Here is a 17,984-nt window from a genome sequence, read left to right on the forward strand (position 1 = left end):
TTAGTTGGGAACGTATTTTTGTGTTTTTTTTTTCGTTCCGGAATATATCTAAGTTTGTATTTGATATATTAATTCCTAACCAAGAAGGTACATTTTCTTCGCTGCTACCTTCTTCCATAATAAGAAATTTATATGGATGTTCATTCTTTCGTGGAGATTATTGCTGGTGGTTTTGTTGATATGATCAATCGTTGCCTTCTTCCAGCATGGGTTGATTTTGTACTTTTAGGTATTTGATGGATTTTTGCCTTTCCTTGGGACAAAAAATGGACAAAATTGTTGCTCCGTCTGTAGAAAATCAACAGCCATATAGATATGGAGAAACTTTTGAAAGAGGTTTCCCCTATTAGGTTTTAGGCAAATGAGTTTTTTTACATTAGTAAATGTAGAAGTTATAAGTAGCTTAATTAAACCCAAGTAAATTGTCGAAATTTTCACTTTTTCTCTGGACTGTTTAGGAATAGTCAGAAATAAGTAGGATTTTATGTACTATTAAAAACTACATATTGCATTTTTTTAATCAAATGATATCTACATTACATACAGCTATATTTCGTTTTTGAATTTCACATAATTCATAAAGGGACCATCCCTGGTGATGAGTATTGGAATTTAATATGATGGTATATATATTCTACAAGGAATGAACGGGCGATTCAAAAGAAGATTTATTTTTTGAGAATTAAACCACATATAAGCTACTTACCCATGTCTGCATTTATGACTTGACATATTTCATTACAATAGAAATTAATGAAGACAATGAATAAAGGAGTCTACTTTTATAAGAAATAATGTTTTTATTAATATATACATATTTGTTGTTAAGCAGAATCAACATGGAGTATACATATATGTCCTTGCCATTACTTTATATTCTAACCACTTTTACATTTCAGAGTGAGCAAAAATGTATGGGCAATACGTAGCAAGGCATATACATAAACTTTGGTAAAAAGTCTCATCTGTGATCATTTGTCCCCTCTACATATATGCATATATACTTCTTTGTACGTATCACAGTAACAACTGAAGGAAGAATAATTATTTATTTCAGAAGTTGGTGCGCTCTTTGATTTGCTACAGCTATTCTTGCCTCATTGGATTCCGCCTAAAAAGAAACATATTATCACCGATCATATATATATATATATATATATACAATATGTAATTATTTTTACCTTTCTATTAATTCTGTCAATTTGACGGTTTTGGTTTTCTAATTCTGATCCCATATCGAGTGCCATATTTCGAAGATTTCCAATCATTGTGTTGACTTGACCCATATTCTCCTCCATTTCATCCTCTCTCGCATCATTAGTTATCCTGTGTTTTGATGAAAAAGTTTGGTTAAGTTTAATAAAAACTACAATAAAAATCATTCAAATAATTTGTAGTTTTATGCTAATACATAATATAATAAATGGATCATACCACAAAAAAAAAAAAAAAAAACTTTATGGAAAGTAGTAAAGTTGGACAGGGCCGACTATATGAGATTTTTCTCCACTTTGAGTATATTGTACAACTGTATCCCAACACTTTCATGTCAATATTCCATCGAAGGAATATTGAGATGAAATTGAACGAAGTTAAATGTGTGATCTTTATCTATAAGTGAATGTAAATGGCTCCCCAAATTCACTATATATCTTTGTATTTCCACGAAATCTGACATAGCGTACTGACTTGAGTCTAGAATGATATGTGTAATTTTTTTTGAAAATCAGTTCAGATTTAGATATAGCTCACATATATATTTTCACCCGATTTAAATGGTGTACCATAGCGTACTGAATTAAGTCTAGAATGATCTGTGTTAAGTTTCGTGAAAATCGGTTCAGATCAGATAAAGCTCCCATATATTTTCGCCTGATTTAATTTTAATTTTGCACGAAATTTGACAAAGCGTACTGAATCTAATCTAGAATGATGTGTGTAAATTTTCCTGAAAATTATCCGATTTTAAGGCCTAAAGTTTGTATAACATAACATGTCAAGTTTTGCTGAAATCAGTTCGGATTTAGATATAGCTCCCATATATATTTTCTTGCGATTTTAAATAAATGGTGCACCAAAGACGTTATACCGATTGACACAAAATTTGGCACAACGTACTTCATAGTAGGAATCCGTCTAGATATAGCTCCAATATAGTTTCGTCCAATTTTAAGTAGGACCGAAAATGTGTCCATTAGGAACAAAATGTGTTGAAATTAATCATGTTTCGTTGAAATCGGTTCATATTTGGATATAGGTTCCTTTTCTATTTTCATCCGATTTTAAGTGAATGGTGCAACTCTTCATTTTTTTCAGAATAGAATGACGTAATCGCGTGTAGATGTACTTCTACACGAAAGACATGTTTATGGATTGATCTAAGTCGGTTGACAATTAGATAAAGATCAACTATTTTAGTTCATTCAATTTAATGTTAATGGCCCTTCTGTTAGGATGCATCTTTTAAATATACCCATAGTGGTGAAGCGTATCATATAATCGGCCCTATCCGACTTTACTACTTTCTTTAGGTTGTTTATATATTTTTGACGCTATAAAATCTAGCATCTTATGTTATGCTTAAGACGCTTAATTGTGAAATAATATTGTTTATACAAGGACTGTAATATTATTTTAGCAACCAAACAGAAAGGCGTGTTTGTCGTGTAAAAACATGCTTAGGTGTAAAGGGTAGCAACTTTGATATAATTACAAAAAAATGGAATTTTCTGGACAAGTATCGCTTGTAGACCTTTAGAAAGTGATTTTATCGTCATTTTAAAGAATCCAAAGCAGAGATAGTTGCTATGAAGAACAAAATCGAATCAATATATTCACGTATTAAAGATTTTAAGTATTTGAACTTTGAGTATGCAAATGGATCTCCGAAACGAAGAAACGAATTATCACCATGAGCGACAGCCTAAACACATCAATTGTGGTTCAGCCACGCCACAACCCTAATAAATCTTCAAGATGAAAAATCCATCTTGCCCTTTCGGCGTCTTTTTTACCGTTGCTACGCAGCGAAAATGTTAACGTAATTGAAAATAGCTGTTGTTGCTGAAAATGAAATTAAGATTTATAAGTCGTTTAAAATTGTTCTAAAATGTTAATAAATCCTTTTGGGCCAAAACCAAACTAGTAAAAGAATTCGTTTACAGAGTAAAAATTAATATTGTCAGGCCTGTTAGTATTCCATTTTTACAAAACTAAAAACTTCCTTACATTCTCACCCTAATAATTTTATTGAGTGTAGCAATAAACCACAGAAACGTATGTTCTCTTACTAACAAAATGTACGAAGTCTAATTCGAAATTACAACGTATTGTTACGAATATAACTTTAGATTTAAGTTAATTTAGATGAATTCCGTTAATTTAAGAATTTGAATTGTAACGTAAATTTCTACTACGCAGTTTATTCGAATAACTTCACAACAACAACTACTGTATAGATTTTTCTACATCCTTCCATTTCCTCTTTCGTTTTCTATTTTGTTATTGACGTACAATTCTTGTTAAACGTCATCATTGATGATCGCTTAATTCCTCTTTCTTTGTTACCCCCTCGCCTGTATATGTGTTGTTGTTATTGTTCACCCAATGTAAGTTTGTATGTGTTTGTTGCATTGGTAGATTGTTCATAATCTAGGTGTTACCAGATCATCTAGAAACTTCTGTAGCGACAGGCAAGGCTCATATAAATAGAGGAAATGGCAAGGCAGTTAGTCAGTTGTGAATAAGATCGCGAATTGAAACCGTCAAGTAAAGTAAAGTGCAAAGTAAAGTTGTGTCAATAAAATCATTGTAATAATCGTAATCAGTAAGAACCCGCGTTTTATTTAGTACGAACTGTATTGGGAAATAAAACAACGTCTATACGGGATTAAGTAAAATCCAAGAACGTAACAGTATATTTAGTGATAGCTTTGACATCGAAATTGGTTTTATAGCATTCACAGAAACGTGATTGAAGAATACAACCCTGAACACAGAAATTCTCCGTCCTACATTTTATATATTTCGAAAATATCGCTACAATAAGAAAGGTGGTGGCGTTCCCATTGCTGATTCGAGTAAATTTCTCGCAAATTTCGTAACACTTAATGCCTGCGATGAAATTGAATTTGTAGCAGTGTGCATAAGTTAAAGTACCTCTAAATACTTTACTACTTGCTCTTATATTCCTCCTGCATCTGATGCAGTATTATACGAAATGGCTAATACCGACCATTGTGTGGTTTTAGGTGATTTCAATCTATCTTATACAGTAGTGGACATTCGTTTGAACGCATACACAGAAAAAACATTTTAATGAATATTTTCATAATTTCATTCATAGATTATTTTTTCCATATTGTACATGTACCAAGCTTTGAATACAAGTAAAAATTCTTAAAATGTATTGCTCCCAAGAAAAAACACAGCAACCATTCCTTGTTCGGCTGTGTTTTGTTTTGGTATTGTCCTCCCCCCTCACCACACTTGCTGTATGTTAGTTTTGCAACGTCTCGCCTATCTCTAGATTGTGGTTAGTTTTGTATTCCATTGTTTCCTTATTTCACTCACTGCTACCGAACGCTGCATTGGTGTTATAAAATTCACATATGCATTTTCCTAATTATGTTTGTATATATGCAAAATACAATATGCCAATCAAGTGTTGATTTGTTAAACAAGTGCGTTGAGCAACAAGCCGAGTGTTTACATTTGTAATAATTGGTTCCACTGACGTAAAAAAAGAACACGTAAGTAAATAAATAAAAAGAACAAGACGAGAAAAGAAAGACATAACAAGAAATGAAAGAGTTAGAGTTTCTCTCTCTCCCTGTGTCATTCAAAAAACGCGCCAACACCAAACGCTCAAAAAAGGTTTTTTTTCTTTCTCAATCTCCTTGAAAAGAAACCAGTATTTAAAGTTTTATGGATTGCGTTCATAAAATGCAGGAATCTCGACATTGGCAACACTTTCTGAACACTATTCATTTAATATACAAATTATTTTTTTCTGTGTATGATGTTTTTGAGATTTTGCCATGAAAACACATTATTATATCTTTTTTTTAAACAAAATAATGAATTTCAGTAGTGTTGGCGGTTTATTTGGGATACCATTTGTATTTTGTTTTTGCAAAATAGTCAGGCTGAATCCCAGTTTGTTGTTTTTATAAAAAAACAACTATTTATTAGTGGGGAATGTATGACATTGTTTGCCGAGGGGTAAGGCAGGGAAGACTATAGTTTCGGATCACGCCACTGATCCTCATCAGTTCCCTTAGTTTTTTGTTGGGATATTCTCCCCAGAAGCTATTGCTTCTATACAAAAAACCTTTCATACCCAAATGTCTCTTGTAACAAAGCGAAGTACTTAGCTGACCAACGACATAAACTGCATGAGAATTTCGTTGGAGCCTCACTTCGAGGTTAACAAGGCATTTACAAACAATACCACACCTTTCCCACTGTTGTGTGTTGTCACATCGCGACAAATGCACACAACGACTTTGTTGGTGTTGCTAGTATACAGCAACAAACCAAACAGTTCAACCGTGCCTGCGTCTACAACTTCAGTAGTGTTGGCGGTTTATTTGGGATACCATTTGTATTTTGTTTTTGCAAAATAGTCAGGCTGAATCCCAGTTTGTTGTTTTTATAAAAAAACAACTATTTATTAGTGGGGAATGTATGGCATTGTTTGCCGAGGGGTAAGGCAGGGAAGACTATAGTTTCGGATCACGCCACTGATCCTCATCAGTTCCCTTAGTTTTTTGTTGGGATATTCTCCCCAGAAGCTATTGCTTCTATACAAAAAACCTTTCATACCCAAATGTCTCTTGTAACAAAGCGAAGTACTTAGCTGACCAACGACATAAACTGCATGAGAATTTCGTTGGAGCCTCACTTCGAGGTTAACAAGGCATTTACAAACAATACCACACCTTTCCCACTGTTGTGTGTTGTCACATCGCGACAAATGCACACAACGACTTTGTTGGTGTTGCTAGTATACAGCAACAAACCAAACAGTTCAACCGTGCCTGCGTCTACAACTTCAGTAGTGTTGGCGGTTTATTTGGGATACCATTTGTATTTTGTTTTTGCAAAATAGTCAGGCTGAATCCCAGTTTGTTGTTTTTATAAAAAAACAACTATTTATTAGTGGGGAATGTATGGCATTGTTTGCCGAGGGGTAAGGCAGGGAAGACTATAGTTTCGGATCACGCCACTGATCCTCATCAGTTCCCTTAGTTTTTTGTTGGGATATTCTCCCCAGAAGCTATTGCTTCTATACCAAATGTCTCTTGTAACAAAGCGAAGCACTACTGAAGTTGTAGACGCAGGCACGGTTGAACTGTTTGGTTTGTTGCTGTATACTAGCAACACCAACAAAGTCGTTGTGTGCATTTGTCGCGATGTGACAACACACAACAGTGGGAAAGGTGTGGTATTGTTTGTAAGTACTTCGCTTTGTTACAAGAGACATTTGGGTATGAAAGGTTTTTTGTATAGAAGCAATAGCTTCTGGGGAGAATATCCCAACAAAAAACTAAGGGAACTGATGAGGATCAGTGGCGTGATCCGAAACTATAGTCTTCCCTGCCTTACCCCTCGGCAAACAATGCCATACATTCCCCACTAATAAATAGTTGTTTTTTTATAAAAACAACAAACTGGGATTCAGCCTGACTATTTTGCAAAAACAAAATACAAATGGTATCCCAAATAAACCGCCAACACTACTGAAGTTGTAGACGCAGGCACGGTTGAACTGTTTGGTTTGTTGCTGTATAGTAGCAACACCAACAAAGTCGTTGTGTGCATTTGTCGCGATGTGACAACACACAACAGTGGGAAAGGTGTGGTATTGTTTGTAAATGCCTTGTTAACCTCGAAGTGAGGCTCCAACGAAATTCTCATGCAGTTTATGTCGTTGGTCAGCTAAGTACTTCGCTTTGTTACAAGAGACATTTGGGTATGAAAGGTTTTTTGTATAGAAGCAATAGCTTCTGGGGAGAATATCCCAACAAAAAACTAAGGGAACTGATGAGGATCAGTGGCGTGATCCGAAACTATAGTCTTCCCTGCCTTACCCCTCGGCAAACAATGCCATACATTCCCCACTAATAAATAGTTGTTTTTTTATAAAAACAACAAACTGGGATTCAGCCTGACTATTTTGCAAAAACAAAATACAAATGGTATCCCAAATAAACCGCCAACACTACTGAAGTTGTAGACGCAGGCACGGTTGAACTGTTTGGTTTGTTGCTGTATACTAGCAACACCAACAAAGTCGTTGTGTGCATTTGTCGCGATGTGACAACACACAACAGTGGGAAAGGTGTGGTATTGTTTGTAAATGCTTTGTTAACCTCGAAGTGAGGCTCCAACGAAATTCTCATGCAGTTTATGTCGTTGGTCAGCTAAGTACTTCGCTTTGTTACAAGAGACATTTGGGTATGAAAGGTTTTTTGTATAGAAGCAATAGCTTCTGGGGAGAATATCCCAACAAAAAACTAAGGGAACTGATGAGGATCAGTGGCGTGATCCGAAACTATAGTCTTCCCTGCCTTACCCCTCGGCAAACAATGCCATACATTCCCCACTAATAAATAGTTGTTTTTTTATAAAAACAACAAACTGGGATTCAGCCTGACTATTTTGCAAAAACAAAATAATGAATTTATTTAAGGTATCGAATATTAAATACAAACCAAAAATGTTTGTTATTTGAATTTGTACGGCCTTAGATCATTAAGCTCGACTCGAAAGAGTATAAATAATCCCTTAAAAACATACCAAAAACATTTCTCATACACATTATGAAATAAGTAAAATAAGATATATTTTGCCTTTTTTTGCCAGGACATTTGTTTGAGCGCAGTTCATTTTGAAATAAAAATATGGCGTAATAAAACAAACTTAGACTTGAGAATGGATAAAAATATTAGTAAGCCGCTTGTCAGGGAGTAATTCAAAAAAGAAAAATAAAAAAGTAATAAAATATTCACATTTTTGACGTAAATGGGTTCGGTTAAGCTTTTATATGGTACGGAGATAAATATCATCAATTCTATGAGGAAATGTGGATATTATAATACAAAAATTAATAAATCATTCAGAGCTTGTGATTAGGTTAAGGTTCTAAAAAACCATCAACAAAGGACAATTCCAATTATACTTTAAGAGATAAAGGACGAATTCGAAAGAAACCAGCTAATCGATATTTCAACAAGGAAGGATTTTTTTAGGTATCTGTTACAATACGTACCATTTCACGGTAGTTAAAGTTTACTTTTTAAATAAGTTAATATACCGAGCTACGTTTAACGAACGATTACAAGTGAAATTAGTGGCTTGGACAAATAAATTGTAAATGATCATATTTTCTGACGAGAATATGTTGTTTTTGTATGGACCAAACTATGTAGTTGTAACATACACGAAAATGTAAAAAAAACATGTGCAAGGTTCCACGTTGTTATGTGTCTACTAAAATGGATTCTGAAATGTATAATGAATTACTAGCAGTCGTTTTAATAATAGATTTTGATTAAAAAGAGGACAAGGATATAATTTTTCACCAGGATAACGCTTCCATCCAGCCTCGAAGCCAACAAAAACTTGGTTTTCTGACAAAAATTTAAATATTTTACCACGGACGGCTTGCATTCCAGACTGTAATCCTATTGAAAACGCATATGAGATTCCTGTGGCAAAGCTTGTTTTCTTTTGTAAATTACCTTAAATATGCTGTGAAAGAATGCTGGTTAGATAGTAGCATAAATACTGTCCAAAATTTAGAATACTCTATGTCAAACCGTATTCTATCTGTTACCTAAAATAGCGGTGGACATGCTAAAAATTAATTTAATAATAACAATATTTTGAAGTTTGTTTTTAACATCATTGTGTATTTTAAAACGAGCTGCGTATAAAATACAATTCCTTATTTTTAGTTATTTCAAAAAAGTGAAAAATGTTTTGGGTTTGTATTTGATATTCGATACCTTAAATAAATTCACCATTTTAAAATGGTTCGGATCTTGATTTTTTTGTTGGAAACCGCCCTTAAAATTTGTGTTATCCATTCAATTGCAATGAAAAACTCCAGATCTAGGTTTACTCTTCTATCTCGTGACGCATATAGCTCCTATTTAGAAAAGGTGAAAATTGGACTCAAATCCAATCCGAAATACATTTATGATTATGTTAACATAAAACGAAAATGTTCAACAAAACCGATGTTACTTAAAGTTGAGGGATTAAAATTTAGGAAAAACCAAAAGATTGCTCATTGCTTTGCAACATTCCTTCCTTCTACGTATTCCAATAAACCATCCAATTTAAACTCATAATATACTTCATTTATTGACACTACTGACCCAACCTTACTTTGATACTACTCAATAGTTTACGACGTATAAAGACAACATACAGTCCTGGTCCTGACGGCATACCTAGTAATATCCTAGAATCATGTTCAAATTCCTTATTCATTCCATTAACCACTTTGGAAAAAATCATTTGTATCAAACTATAGAGGAATAGCTAAATAAAGTAGGGGAGACTGGGGCACCTTCGTACTTATTTAAACGTACTTATTCAAACAGTACTTATTCAAACTTTATGGCTGACTATTGTCCTCTGGCACATAATTATAAAAATTAGTACCAAAAGGATATAAAAAATTAGTATTAATTAAATTTTTTTACAATTTTGTAAAAAAAAGTCCAATTTGCCGAATGTGCCCCAACCCGGGGTAGCTTCGTCATTTGATGGGACACATTCGGCACAATAGTCATAGCCTGGTAATTATCATCGCTATCAGTCTGGTTGAAATTCAGATCCTCTAAAGGCTCAATTTGGTTTTAATACGCGACCCAATGTTTGAATTTTAGGGCTATGTTTTCTAGCAGCGGACGTTGAAATCTCAAGGTCGCACACACCCTTAAAAATATTGTTTCGTCTTATACATATTCCGTCTTATATATATAATTTCGAACCATATTAAAGGATTATTTTTAAAAACAGATTCAAAAACATTTTTAGGAAATAATATTGCACTATCTGTATATGCCCGAATGTGCCCCACTTTAAAATGCCGAATCTACCCCGAATGTAATTGTTATAGTTTTTTTCATTTTTTTCTACCAGTCTTGAAAAACATTATATTTTTAAATATTTCTGTAATAATAATTAACCACTTTTTAATAATATTGTCTTAAAATGTGAAAAGTTTTATACACGAAATACTTAGGAAATGGAATGGAAATATTACAAAAACATCTGGAAAAATACAAAAAAAACGTGCATCTAAATAAGTTTATTAGCTAGAAATTTCAATCTTTGTGACAGTTATTTATTTCGATATTCGATACCCATGTATCGAAACTAGTGATGTACGGTGAGAGCTTCCTATTTATGAGTGATCTGCCATATTCAATTAAATTTTCTTCTCACATAGATCTAAATGTTTGTCAACTTAACTTCAAGATGATTTAGACTCCTTCTCATTGGTGTTCCTGTAATAACATGGAACTAAATTAAAAAAATGTAAACATAGTACAGTTCACGAACGAACTCGTTCAAATGAACGATTCGGTGGTGGTTCCTTAATTGTCTTGGGAGCATTTTATAGCCACGGAGAGCTTTATTTGACATTTCCTAGTTGTCAGATGAATTCAATGGAGCACGTTCAAGTCTTGGAAGACAAATTATTGCCATTTTGGGAAAGCAGCACCAATGAAGGACTCGGTTTTCAGCAGGACAACGCGCCAGTTCATAAAGGTCGACGTATTCAAGTATGGTTAAAATAAAAAAAAATATTAAAATTTCCGACCAGAATCCGATTGAGAATATGTGTGGAATCTTGACTCGTCGTGTGTATGCGGAAAACCGCCAATTCCAAACTGTTTCTAACCTAAGTTACTTCTTTGAGGTTAAAAACAATGAATGGCGGTCAATCGATGAAAATTTCCGAAAAAAATTGATAGGCAGTATGATTGATAGAATTTTTTAACATATTTAAAAAAAATGGGGCTCTACCCATTACTGATTAAAATTATTGTATTTAAGTTTAAAAAAATAAATTTATACAACTTTGTAAAAGTGCGTCTATAGTTATGCAACACCAGTAATTTTGAAAGTGCAGAATTCGGCGAAACAATAAGGAACAAATTAATTATTTTTATTGAATAATATGTGTTTTTGGTCGTTTTATTGTGAACTATAACTTAATGGATCCATTTTATTTGTCAACTAACATACCAATTGAATTAAAGGTGTTTCTATAGTGATGACACGCAGTGTATTACACTTATAGCCTGTTTATGTATTTCGAAAGAAAGGTTTCTTTTGCTTTCAATGCGAATGACAATCAATTTTGGTTCATATAAAAACTTTTTACAGGCAAAAGAAGTGAAACGATAAACAATTCGAAAGAAAACGTAAACGTATATTTTTTCTTTACAAATTGGGTTTATGTATGACGAAAAAGCTGGCATCATGGAAACGAGAACGTCAAATTCACTCACTTGCTTTATAGCTTTCGAATGAATTGCAAAATCGCAAACTATGTACCCAAATTTGAAGCACAACACAATCTCTATACAAAATAAAAATTTTTGGAACAGGTTTTATAGGTATCGCTAGGATTTTTCATTCATATTTTTAGAAAATAAAATTGTACTGAAAATTTTCATTTGACAATTTTGTTTTGTTCAAATATGTTATTGTATTTGTGTAGTTTGTTCTTATTTCCCATTTGACCCTCATTTATTGAACGATAGCTTTCGAAATACATGAACGCTTTTTTAAACGAAAGTGAGTAAGTTACTTTCGCATTGATTTTCGTTCGAAATAGAAAAACAGGCTGTTAATGTTCTTTTAATAATGTATTATTCTAATAGCTTACTTTAACAGCCTGTTTTTGTAAAATTCGAAACAAAACAATTCGAACGAATTACTATCAACCCTTTATTGATTCAAAACAAAAATAAATGACATATTTTTCAAAACCAAGGAGTTTGGTCGTAAGTCACTCGAATTCGTTCGTTTAGACTTTTACAAAAACAGGCTGTAAAGCAGTTCATGATAAACAAAACATAAACATAACACACAAAATTCTTACCTTCCGATGTATCCCGCTTGTGCCATCATTCCATTTCTATCATCCATTACCCGTTGTGGCTGATTATTTACGACTTTTCCATCATCGTTTCCCTTCCATGTTCCGTCGTCCTCCTTGAATGACTGGCTTCTGTAAAGATAAGTGGGATGAAAATAAAATTAACAAAGTTCAAAATAATTACAATCGAACTTATCTATAACAGTGCAATAGAAACTATGCAGTTTCTTAAATAAATATTGTTCTAACGTAATTGTTGTTGGATTCCAAAACATTTAATGGTTTTTTGTGTTTTTACATGCAGCACTCTTGCATATACTGGAATGTGGAATAATGAAGTTACCTGGATCTCAAGGAAGAAATTTTCATCACAGCCTGTCACGGCTTTCCATGAAATATCCAAATAGCGGTTCTCCAAGACTACACATCTGATGTGTATACATATGACACCAATACAACACCGATAGTCCACCACTTCTGGTACCTCCCACACAAAATGGTCAAAATTGTGCAAAAAATTAATTAACTTTGTACAACCTATTATCTTAACCAATCCTAGGTCAAATAGGAAGATGGGACCCATTAGACCAATCCTTTTGGTACCTCACGGCTTTCCATGAAATATCCAAATAGCGGTTCTCCAAAACTACACATCTGATGTGTATACATATGACACCAATACAACACCGATAGTCCACTACTTCTGGTACCTCCCACACAAAATGGTCAAAATTGTGCAAAAAATTAATTAACTTTGTACAACCTATTATCTTAACCAATCCTAGGTCAAATATGAAGATGGGACCCATTGGACCAATCCTTTTGGTACCTCCCCTACAAAAGGTCAAAATGTTCAACATTTATAAATCCAATAGTATGCGAATGAAATGTCTGATTCGAACCTAGTTTGAAGGTGGGACCTATTCATCCACTAATTCAGGTACCTGTCCTCAAAGTGTGAACATTTTTAATATTTATAAATCCAATATCATGCGAATGGATCAATTAATATATCAAGTCCGAAGTAGGGACACATTTGCTCTCTCCTCCGGTAGCTCCAGATATATACCTATAGCGGAACCAATGTTGATTATATCGTGTAGGATTTACCGAACATTTGTAGTTATCATAATATGTGGTGCTATGTCTAATTGAAGGCTTATATAGGTCTATTTCAAGTTCAGCAGGTCAAGTTCAAAGATGGGCTATATCGGTCCACGTTTAGGCATAGCCCCCATATAAGGGCAATTGTACCCGAGCTGGTTGACATCCAATGTATATGGTCCGAATGGAATTGTTCATACGAACATCGTACTGCTGATCCCCAACGCAGTAAAAAGAATAAGAAGGTACTTAACATAAAAAAGAAATTTGATCATGAGAGCTATGTTAGATGTATGAATATTCTGGGGGACTGAAAAGGCACAATTAAGGTTGTACCAAGCTCCTTTAATCAAAAGTCAGCTTAGCTCTTTTGAAAAGTTTTACCATCTATTTCAAATGACGGGCAGTGAAGCTAGAGAAATCAGTCCTCACATTCCCTAACTGCTGAAGGTTTTGTGATTGCCTAAGACAGCAATACGAAAATAAGAGAATATTGGTAAATACGCTGTTAAAAAATGTATTCAATTTGACTCATTACGGGCAAGAATCGGCTAGTAGCTAAAAAAAATTACAACAAGAATACAGAATCGTTTTTGTATGCATAGTATGCATCTATTGAACTGTAAGCATTCTAATGAGTATTGTTTTTGCGTCAATGTCACTTTTGAGCATTGATATTTTATTTTTATGTTTCATTTTATATTCAATACATTCTGGAATCAGAAATTAAAACTTTCGTGTTTTATTTTTATACCCTTTTTCGAAACGCAATTTCGGCTCCTTTACATTTTGGTCCATTCGAACCATTGTTGCCAAAACTTGATTGAGAAAAAGTGCTAGATTTTGTTGAAAAATATGCTAAAAAGTGCTAAAAATTTTAGAAAAGTGCCAGAAAATAGTGCTAAAAATGAATATAAAGAAATTTGATTATATTTTATATTTGGTGGGGATGTTATGAGTGTTTGTGTTACAACAGCTTGTAACGTCACGAAATATTGGTCCTGGACGCTCATTTTAGTGTACGGATCGTCATGTTTTTATACCCTACAAGAGTTTGTAACGCCGCGAAATATTGGTCCTAGACCCACCTTTAATTATACCGATCGTCATATTTCGACTAGCTGTCCCTCCGCCTGTCCATTATAATTTGTAAACACCATACAGGCCACAGTTATGGACCAATCTTCACGAAATTTTGCATGTAGGATGGGTTCGGCCCAATGAATACCCCTATTGTTTTTGATCGGTCGGTTTAAAAAAAATGAAAAAAATTGTATTGTATGACGTATATATTTACTCCTGAATGACATAGAGCCGATGAGTTGATAGTATATCCAAGAAGAGTGGTTGGCCTTTAAATTGATACCAATTAAATATTTTCAGCTGCTTACATATTCAGATATTATTTAGTAAACCATTACCACACTAGAGGGCGGAAATATAGCGCTGATCGCTTTGAAATGTTCCATGAGGTCCCAGTTATGGCCAAGGACAATGCCTATAATTTTCGGTGACGACCCGATAATAATTTTGGGATGAAGTGGACCGAAAACTAAACTTTTTCGGATTTTTTCGAACATTACACACAACCCAGGTTGAAGAGAATATAGACAAGTAATTAGAAGGACTGTATTGAATATTAGTAATATTCGGAAAATATGTCAGTGTAAGGAAGAGGTGCTGTATACCTCTAATCGAGCAAGAGGGTGCAACTATCACGAAATGTTGCCTAGGCTCGGAATAAAAATCCGCAGAATGTTAGAGTTCCGTGGTAGGTGTGTAGGTCGGCCCCGTCCGACTATACTGCTCCGCTCACTGTTTTTTTTTTTTTTTTTTGATGCCGCCTTTGTATCCCGAGCACCAATAACACAACAAATACGGGAAATAAAATTAAAATAAAATTCTATATCGATTAAGGCATACCCGGCTTTATATTGTACCTGCCAATATGGGGATTTTTACACGTTTTTCGATTAAATTGGATGTAATTTTGTATTTTGGGTTCTCATAACGGTATCACCGCACTAAAACTTTTTAATATTGACCCAAGTTTATATTTTGAGAATTTTAGACAAGTTTTTCAGCCGAATTGGCTGTAATTTGGTACTTTGTATTCTCATTGGCTGCCAAATCTTACTACCAAAACTATCAATATTGATCTCTTTTTTATTATAGCCCCACTATTTAATGTTTTGAGAATTTCAGTATATGTTTACCACGTATTTTCGGTATGTTCAGGGTTCTATCATAACATGAGTTTTCTCCTAGGAGGCCCCATTAATTTTAGACATTTTGATTTTCATCCTCATGGTGGAGGATATAAAAAGTTCGGACGGGCCAAACTTAAAATCATGTTTACTTGTTATGTTCTGATATTGTAGTATAATTATAACCCAGGAGGTGGATAACTCGCAGAATTTTTCACCGACATGGTAGTTGTGGTAGTTTCATATCATCATATGGATAGCCCCGTCCGACTATATTGCTCCAATCACTGGAAAAAACATTGGAAAATCAAATCCACTATATAAAACATACAGAAACGTCAATGTGAAGTCGAAAAACTACAATTTTTTGAAGTGATACTAAAAAATTTGAAAAAATCTTGGAACAAATTAAAAATGCTAAAAAAAGTGCTAGGTGCTAGAGCGATTTTTTTGGTGCTAAACGAGTTTAAAAAGTGCTAAATCTAGCACTAAAAGTGCTAAATTGGCAACACTGATTCGAACCGAACGCGAGCTTTTTGGGGATTGGATGCTTTTTTGGGAGGAAATTAATTTTTCGCAGCGATCAAGTTTTGTCGTCGGTTTTTTTTAATGCAAAAACTTTAGGTTTCAATCAGTTTGAAATAGTTTAATAGAAACAAATAGTTTTTTTTCTTGACCAACAGTTATTTTGAATATTTTCTCGTGTTTGTGCGATTTATAGAAAATTTGTGATCATGCCTTCCACTCCTCTAAACACTTACATTAGACTTTCGGATATTATATTTGAAAATGTGTTATAAGCTTTGGGCTTCGAAGGAAGATGTATATATCTTTATCTTAGGAGTAGCTTTATGTAAAATTTTTATTAAGAAAAAACAATTGAATTTGTTATGCTATGTTACTTTATTCTAGGTATAAGTTTCTCGAGTAGTATAAGTTATGCTATTTTTTGTAACTTAGATGGCCAATTTGGCTTTGTTTCTTTGCTTAATAAATTAAATTGAAGAAGTTACAAGTTCCAAATTAAGCAAAAATGGGCAAACGTGGAAAAATTTTTTTGGAAATGTATTTTCTTTTTCGAATCGTCTGAGGATTGACATGTACATGAATTGTCTAGCAATGATAAAACGTGCCTTTCTCAAACTTCAGCAAGAAGGCCGGAGAATTATTCTCGCTTCCGGTAATTGGCGGAGTTGCCACGTGATGGCAAATTGGTCGGCTGCAAATTGGTCTTCAAAGTTAAACATAAATATTTTGTTTTGGGATATTCTCCCCAGAAGCTATTGCTTCTATACAAAAAACCTTTTCATACCCAAATGTCTCTTGTAAAAAAGCGAAGTACTTAGCTGACCAACGACATAAACTTCATTAGAATTTTCGCCGGTGCCTCACTTCGAGGTTAACAAGGCATTTACAAACAATTCCATACCTTTACCACTGTTATGTGTTGTCACATCGCGACACATGCACACAACGACTTTGTTGGTGTTGCTAGTATACAACAACAAACCAAACAGTTTGACTGTGCCTGCGTCTACAACTTCAGTAGTGTTGGCGGTTTATTTGGGATACCATTTGTATTTTGTTTTTGCAAAATAGTCAGACTGAATCCCAGTTTGTTGTTTTTATAAAAAACAACTATTTTTTAGTGGGGAATGTATGACATTGTTTGCCGAGGGGTAAGGCAGGGAAGACTATAGTTTCGGATCACCGATGTATATCTTTAACAATACACGTTCATATATTGCAGTTGCTGTTTCAATATTATCTCGGAAAAATTCTTGTCGCAATGACAATGATTATCTAAAAGGGACTAAAGACAATATCAAACTCGTTGGATCTATGAGCGATTTAGAAGTGGATAAACTCATATCTAACAGGCAGAGTACAAATGGTAAAATTACAGAACCCTATTTCTAAAAAAATGTCAATATCCTCTGGTGTTCCTCAGGGGAGCCATCTTGGTCCAGTATTATTCCCCCTATTTATAAATGATTTACCAAATGTAATACGTCATTCTAATGTATTAATGTACGCAGATGACGTGAAAATATTTTACTCTCTCAATAATCCGATGGATCAACTAAAATTCCAATCCGACCTTCGTTGTTTTTATGAATGGCGTGAAATTAACTTATTGGAACTAAATATTTTAAAATGTAAACATGGGTCCTTTTTTAGATTGAAAAAAATTGATTCACATTACTATCTTAATGAACGCAGGGTGGAATCTGTTGTCTCTATTAATGATCTAGGTATCCTTTTGGATCATAGATTAAACTTTAGAGAACACATTGCTTTAATGACTAATTTTTAGATCATCAAGTTACAAAGAATTTTTAGATCATCAAGTTACTAAACAGCTATACATTTCCTTAGTTCGTCCCAATTTAGAATACGGTTCAATAATGTGGAACACAGCATATACTATTCATTCAAATTCAATCGAGTCAGAACATAAACAATTTATGTTATTCTGTTTAAGATATCGTTGTTGGGACGCTCAGTCATTGTCATCATACGAATATAGATTAAGTCTG

At 33.8% G+C, this 17,984-nt stretch overlaps 1 protein-coding gene across 1 annotated transcript in view; it reads right to left on the reverse strand.

The window, feature by feature from the left end:
- Positions 1-1,037: 1,037 nt before the first annotated feature.
- The window catches only part of LOC133335207 (synaptosomal-associated protein 25-like), a 30,012-nt gene continuing 13,065 nt past the window's right edge, over positions 1,038-17,984 (reverse strand). The window contains exons 2-4 of the mRNA XM_061543509.1: positions 12,137-12,265; positions 1,182-1,326; positions 1,038-1,111 (exon numbers count right to left, since the gene is read on the reverse strand). Of these exons, the coding sequence (XP_061399493.1) occupies positions 1,049-1,111; positions 1,182-1,326; positions 12,137-12,265 (337 nt within the window). The 3' untranslated portion in view covers positions 1,038-1,048. The remainder of the gene's footprint in view (positions 1,112-1,181; positions 1,327-12,136; positions 12,266-17,984) is intronic.

Source organism: Musca vetustissima, unplaced genomic scaffold (assembly GCF_032173495.1).
Source record: "Musca vetustissima isolate MV318-11 ecotype Yass unplaced genomic scaffold, APGP_CSIRO_Mvet_v1 utg4083, whole genome shotgun sequence".
Classification (NCBI taxonomy): domain Eukaryota; kingdom Metazoa; phylum Arthropoda; class Insecta; order Diptera; family Muscidae; genus Musca; species Musca vetustissima.